General features: G+C 37.2%; 1 protein-coding gene across 1 annotated transcript; it reads right to left on the bottom strand.

Moving 5' to 3' along the window:
• Positions 1–2,028: 2,028 nt before the first annotated feature.
• fbxo5 (F-box protein 5) lies at positions 2,029–7,286 on the bottom strand. Its single transcript, XM_048203878.1, has 5 exons — positions 7,121–7,286; positions 4,851–5,500; positions 4,676–4,766; positions 4,085–4,261; positions 2,029–2,609 (listed from the first exon to the last, which is right to left on the bottom strand). Exons 2-5 carry the CDS (start codon positions 5,474–5,476, stop codon positions 2,358–2,360), a joined length of 1,146 nt encoding a protein of 381 aa, XP_048059835.1. The 5' UTR covers positions 5,477–5,500; positions 7,121–7,286; the 3' UTR covers positions 2,029–2,357.
• Between the last annotated feature and the right edge of the window lie 323 nt (positions 7,287–7,609).

The following is a 7,609-nucleotide window of genomic DNA, read 5'->3' as shown; positions in this document are numbered from 1 at the left end:
AAAACGAAAGTGCAAATGAGAAGAAATGATATTTTAATGGAAAAAAGTGAATTTATTTACGGTTATGAATTATTTGAATGCAGAGAAAGGATCAATAAAACATTAAAGCATTTATAACATTTAAAGGCTCAAAAACTTTTGCAGTTTGTGAGATTTTAAAAAGACAATTCCTGTGTGAATGTCAAATCTGTCGCATTAATAAGTATAACCATGTTTTTTTGACATGGTATCATGGTATACCGTATCAAAGTACCATAGTATTACCATCTGACACCATCCATGGTGTTATTTAGTATAACAGAGACTATTATATTTTTATTAATATTTTGAATTTGCTTTTATTTTCATTTTTTCTCTATTCATTTTAATTTTCGTTAAAATTTTCGTAATATTTTTGTCATTATTTTTTAGTTTTTTTAAATAATATTAATAATATATATATACATATAATTTTTTATTTAAAAATTCAAGTTAAACTACATGAAAACGGGAAATGTTTTCTTGGTCACAAGCTAAAATAAAATAAGTTACATTTTTTATATTTAATTTTATTTTGGATAATGTTTATTTTGTTTCATATATATAAAGGTATGCTTATGATTTTCATGGGAGCAAACAAATGTGTATTATTCAATATTTTATGTCAGTGCTGTGGAAGGAAATCCAAAAATCAATTATACTTTTAATTCTATAATTATATGGTATATTTGCTTCAAGCATGCAGTGTAATCTTATCTTTCAATCACACATTGACGTGGTCTTTATTTGTCTGTGATTCGGTTTATATCCTCTCATTTAAACAATATTCAGACTTCACAGGTTTTATATGGATGTTATATGGTTTAAATTTGTTAAATATACATATCTTATTCCTCATGTGAGGAAACAGCATTATTGCATTACAAATAATAATCATCTAGTATCAAGAAATACACACCTTTATGAGTCCAGACATGGTTGAAATGTAATGGAAATGAGAAAAGTGGGCACATTATTTATTTGTTCTGCTGTAAATGAGATATTTTCTCTGGGGAGACACTAATTGAGATTCCAGCAAGTAGTGAGGTAATTGTGTTTTGTGTTTAGTCTGTTTTCTATCTGTGAATCACATTAGACAGCGAGTGATTGGTAAACCCTGTGGAAACCTCTGAGATCTTCATCTGGACCTGATTTAAGAGCCTTGATGCTGCAAAGGACTACGAAAAAAACATAACAGTATAAAGTACATTGATTTTAGGTGGTGAAACTGTAGATTAAACCGCAGGAGCAACAGGGTCTCCATAGAAAAGCTCTCTGGTGCCATCTAGCCCAAAACAACAACAACAACAACAAGTGCCTCTGGTCTCCATTTTGTGTCTTCATCAGAGCAAACATAAAACTACTGATTGACCTGTTGGACACAAATTAAAACATCGGATATTTGCCGTCTTTATGAGTTCAATATAGATGTTATTAAGAAATTCACATGTGTTTATTGGAGCTTCTGGACCACAATAATGTCAAAAATGGTTAATATGCTGCCGGTGCAGACTGTATGCATGTACACTATCATTCTAAAATTGAGTAAGATTAAATGATTTCTTTCAGCAAGGAAGCACATCAGAATGATTTCTGAAGGATCATGTGACACTGAAGACTGGAGTAATGATGCTGAAAATTCAGCTTTGATCACAGGAATAAATTACACTTTACTATATATATTCACGTAGAAAATACTTTACACTGTTTTCACTGCATTTCTGAATTCACACACTCGACCGTCGCAGTTTTAATTACATAACGCAATGTTGAATTAAATAATCTTATAAAGTTTACACTACATGGTTGAGTTAGTGTATAAGTGCATCATTTGCAACTATGGACACTAAATTTAGCATGCACATGAAGTCATGTGACATGTAGCACACTGCAAAGTATGCAATACTTGGTTCTCAATATAGTCACTATACAAATAAGCAAACAAGTCAAGCCTGAATTATGAAGAAAAACAGGAGCTCAGTTACACTGACAGTCAATAAAGCACTAAAGTTTAAAAATATACAAGGCTTTATTCAACCATTTAAATATGTACATTTTCTGTGATAAGACAGACAGGAATGGCTCATTTCATCATAAAACATTTACAATTTTTATAAAATCTTATAAAACATCATTTACAATACTGAATAGGCTGTTCAACCTCCTTAAGTCTCTGTTTTTGGCATAAAGTATGATTGTAGTTTTTTTCCACTTGTGCAGCGACCACAAACGTGGTCAAATTCACTTCACATTCAGTAAGATGATAAAACATTCATATTTTAAAAAGTCTTTTCAAAACATTTAAAGGCAGTTCTTTAAAAGTTCTTGTAACATGATGCTCAGAGGCGACGGACGTTTCTTTTGCTGCGAGCCGAGCCGGCGATGAGCGTTTTCTGGGAAGCGGAGAACGCTCGGACGGTATTTCGGCAGGGGGAGGAGCTGTGGAACGCCGACTGACACAACGTACAGGATTCAAAAGCGCAGCTGTCACGTGTGCACACCGCCCGCTGCATGTCAGCGTCGAACCGCGCCGGAGAGCCGCAGCAAACGCACGCTCGCAGAGACTCGTGCTGCTTCAGCGATCTGGCAGCCTAGGAGAAGAAAATGACATTAAAATCAGCTGCCAAACACACAACTGAAGTCATGCATCAGTAGAGAGACAACTGGATCCTTTTCACTACGGGTGTGACGAGACCGGTAGCTTAGAGACGAGACCAGATTTTTCTTCTTGTCATGAATGCAATTTCAGTTCTACATTGAGTAAGAAATGGTTTTTATTTCTATAAAAAGCAAAACGACAGTGGAGGTGTAATGCCAATGTAGTGCTGGCATATTCTATCCTAATTCCACACAGCTTTTCACCTCGACGAGACGTCACATTTTAATCTCGCGAGATCTCGTCACACCCCTACTTTTCACATATCCCAGGTTCTTAGAAGTGGAAGTCATCATAGCTGGGTAAACTGAAACTACAAATATTTGTGTTCCAATTTACTCCAGTAGCAAACGAAAAAGAAAAATCCACGTTCTATGACTTTCAAAAGGGGCGTTTACATGACGTGGAAAAACAAAACTTTATGCATTTTGGCCCTTCATTTGCACAATAATGGCATTTTGGGGGCCTGAAAACACATTTATAAAAAAGGTTTTGGAAACAACATTGTTATAATCTTTGTAAACTACAAGAGAAAAAAAAAAAAAAAAAATTTCATTTTTGAGTGAACTATCCCTTTAAAAGGATTAATCCACTTTGAAAATTCTGATAATTTACTCTCCTCCATGTCATCCAAGATGTTCATGTCTTTCTTTCTTCAGAAGGTTGAGAAAAACATTCCAGGATTTTTCTCCATATAGAGGACTTCACTGGGGTTCAACAGGTTGAAGGTCCAAATGTCAGTTTCAGTGCAGCTTCAAAGAGCTCTACATGATCCCAGACGAGGAATAAAAGTCTAATCTAGAGAAACCATCGTAAAGTAAATGTATATGCTTTGTATAAACAAATGATCGCCTTCCAAGTGCTTCCACCAAAACCGCATTTCCATATTCTTCAAAACGCTTGCGCTGCATGTCCTACGCCTTCCCTATTCTACTTACGGAACGAACGCAGCGGCAGTTACATTTTTTCCATAAGAAGAATAGGGAAGGCGTAGGACATACAGCATAAGCTTTTTGAAGAATACGTAAAGCAGAAGCACCTACAAAAGGCAATCATGTGTGTTTATAGAGCATAAACATATGTATTTTAGAAAATGTCTGATGGTTTCTCTAGATAAGACTCTTATTCCTCGTCTGGGATCATGTAGAGCTCTTTGAAGCTGCACTGAAACTGACATTTGGACCTTCAACCCGTTGAACCCCAGTGAAGTCCACTATATGGAGAAAAATCCTGGAATGTTTTCCTCAAAAACCTTCATTTCATTTCGAGGGGGTGAGTAAATTATCAGGAAATTTTAATTTGAAGATGAACTAATCCTTTAAGCTAAATCTACGATGTTTACCATGAAAATGCATCACAGAGTCTGTGAAAAGGATCCATATTTAGTGTTATTAGGGGACTTTTTTTTACCTCTTGAAACTGTTGGAAGCGACTTGATTTGGAGGAGTTTTGCGCTCCACCCGTCTGGCACTGCGGCTTCTTGACAGCTTTGTGAACGGGCGTAGAGGCTACGGCCTGCATGCAAGAGAACACCACCCTGCTCAAGGTGAAGTCTCGTGATAATGATCCCACGGGCCGGCCAGAGTCCTGGATGCAGAAAACACACAATTAGAACTGAAAGATAAACAACAATTATGAAGCACACAATCATGTTTAAACTACAAATATTCATGTTTTTTTGTAGATCAATTTCATTTCAGTTTTCCATGATTATTTTTGACCACTTTTGGTAGTGAAACTGCAGTTTGTGGGAAAACAGCTTTCAAACTTAACATTCCCACTTTTTTGGCAAATTGTTTGGACTTTTGGAGCAAAGTCTCTTGTTGTGATTCTTTAATAAAAGAAAATGAAAAACTATCTTGAGGTAATTCATTATTTTTTGCAAACTTAAGTTTGTTTGGCACCTGAATCAATCTAATTTAGCTTAAACTATACCATGAACTTTGCATCCTGTCAGAGTTTTAATAAAACGGCACATGGGTAAATCCTAAAGTCTCTTACCCGTCGCGATCTTTCCGCTTCTTTGCAGCGCCGAAGGGCCTCGTGATCCTGGCAAATGATTTTCCGCCACGTCCGGCTCACTTTCTTACAGCTGCAACAGATCAAACAAATAAACAATCAGTCAATCTGATCCACAGCAGGAAATCACAGGAAAAATAACCAAACAGGACGTTACCTCACTAAGTCACAATCTCCCAGCAGGCCCAAGATCCTAGCAAGAATGTGCCTCATGTCTTTCTTCAACAGGTCACAAAGGATGTCCACAAATGGCAGTCCCATCTTCCCTCCGATCACATTATGCAGCCCGAAATTCTCAGCAACCTTATCGACGACAGTCCAGTCGTAACTTTTGCTCTTTTTGAAGCTCTTGGCCAGTTCTCGGCACGCCTCCTCCTGGAACTTCAGCACGGGCAGACAGGGCGCAGAATGACACTCAGTGTCCAAGGATTGAGAGGACACACATTTCTCTTCACTCCTCTCCAATGAGTCCAAGCCATCCACGTCCCCGTGATCCACCCGGCTGTTTTGGAGGGAAAGGTATCCGCTGTCATTACCGCTGAGAATCACCTCGTCGTCCGACGCCACCTCCAGAGAGTGACGCTTGTTCTGGTAGTTCTCTTTATTGTGGGGGCCTTTGCTCCGGGTCTCCAGAGGGGTGGAGACGTTGACTGCCGCCGGCGAGCGTGGGGCGGCCGTTTTCCGTGGCGAAACCGTGCGGCCCTTCATCTCACCGAGGTCCGTTTCAGCTTTCTCCATGTGGCATAAAACAGTACAATCGTCACTGTAGCTTGGACACTTCATATTGAGGCTGATCCAGACAGCAAACTAGGAAAATGAGAAATAAGAAAGTTTAGTACACAAAAAGTCGTTACTAACCCACTAATTTGAACATTTGAGAACTCCATATTAGCCAAACTACTAGTTTCATAAAAGCTCAGTGAGGCCTGCATAGCCAGCAATGACATTTCCTCTCTCAAGATCCATTAATGTACTAAAAACATATTTAAATCAGTTCACGTGAGTACAGTGGTTCAATATTAATATTATAAAGCGATGAAAATATTTTTGTGCGCCAAAAAAACAAAATAACGACTTGCATAGTAATGGCCGATTTCAAAACACTGCTTCAGGAAGCTTCGGAGTGTTATGAATCTTTTGTGTCGAATCATGATTCAGATCGCGCGTTAAACCGCCAAACTGCTGAAATCACGTGACTTTGGTGCTCTGAACCGCTGATTCGACATGCTGATTCATAACGCTCCAAAGCTTCCTGAAGCAGTGTTTTGAAATCGGCCATCACTACATAAGTCGTCATTTTGGGGTTTTTTGGCGCACCAAAAATATTCTCGTGGCTTTATAATATTAATATTGAACCACTGTACTCACATGAACTGATTTAAATATGTTTTAGTGCATTAATGGATCTTGAGAAAGGAAATGTCATTGCTTAGATCTCACTGATCCATCGAATTTCATCAAAAATATCTTAATTTGTGTTCTGAGGATGAACGAAGGTCTTACAGGTGTGAATGGGTGAATAATAAGTGACAGAATTTTCATTTTTGGGTGAACTAACCCTTTAAAATTAAGATACATTTACTTGAGATGCCAAATAACCTAAGGTATATTAAGTTATCAAAATAAAGTGAGTTTTTGCTGAAAACAAGAAAATATGCCAATATATGCCATTTCCCATTTGAATTAAGTTCATTTTTCTAACCCTACTGGCAGATATTTCTTGTTTTCAGCAAAAACTAACTTGATTTTCTCAGAAAACATGACTTAATATCACATTGACTTAAGAAGCTCAGATATTTGCATTGCAAAACACAAAAATACAGTGTATATTGGAACTCCGTTACGGATTATCTTGATATGTTGTGTCCAAAGCGTTTATATAAAGGAATTGCATAACATAGTAATATAGAAACACAAAACACCCCCCTCCCTTTTTTTAGGCTCAAATGAAAGCACATTAGCTTGATCTTCCGTTTTAAGCATTGCATTCTTAGTATTAAAATAGTAATACACGTTAAAATACATCATTTTATTGGCTATTATTTAAAGTGTTCGGATGTTATACAGGCGGGCGCGTTTATTTTTAGGCGATTTATTTGCAATTTTAATTTTGCGCGCCTAAGAACGCATTCCTGACGTGGCTCCTCACGATGCACACTACTGAGGGCACATTATATCTTTAGGACAACTTCCAATTTACATTATTACACGAAAAATGCTCATTACACTTGTTGGAATACCTTCTAAGGTACAAATAGTTAAATTAAATTTAACAAAATAACAATACTAAACACAAATATGAGAGCAGCACATAGAGGGAAGGCTAAAATGGCCGGACATCTAGTAACTATTTGTTTAAAATCCTCTTTAAACGCTTATAGTCTGACGAAACTGCAAAAATATAACATTAAAATGGTCGTTTCTTACCTCTAAAAGATAAATCAGTTTTCTATAGTCCTCATATGTCGTTATAAACTCGTCCTGGTCGCAGCACAAGCATTTAAGCGGCAACACAATGCTTTGTGAATTTCAGGGAAAAAGCGCCACTTGCAAATGCGTTTGAATTTTGGCGACAAAACCTTCTGACCAATCAGAGCACAGAGGGATACCTTTAAACGACCGGCAGCCAATGAACGCGCTCGGCGGAAAACTGAAGCGATGTCATGACGCAGATAGACTCTGAACGTCAACATACATAAAGAGCGCCAGCCAATGAGAGGCGCGCGTCGGGAAAAAAGCGCCTTTTTGAAATAAATCAATAAAGTGAGTTTAAAAAGTTTTGTTATTGATTTAATCGAGTTCACACACAAATCATATTTATATATGGGTCAAAGACGAAAAAGTCATTACTAATCACTAATTTCAGAACTCCATATTAGCCAAACCATTATTAACAGTGCAAAAAAATATTATTTT

The sequence above is a fragment of the Megalobrama amblycephala genome, linkage group LG10, assembly GCF_018812025.1.
Source record: "Megalobrama amblycephala isolate DHTTF-2021 linkage group LG10, ASM1881202v1, whole genome shotgun sequence".
Classification (NCBI taxonomy): domain Eukaryota; kingdom Metazoa; phylum Chordata; class Actinopteri; order Cypriniformes; family Xenocyprididae; genus Megalobrama; species Megalobrama amblycephala.
Note: the sequence above shows the minus strand (reverse complement) of the source record. Positions and strands in the feature narration are given on the sequence as shown.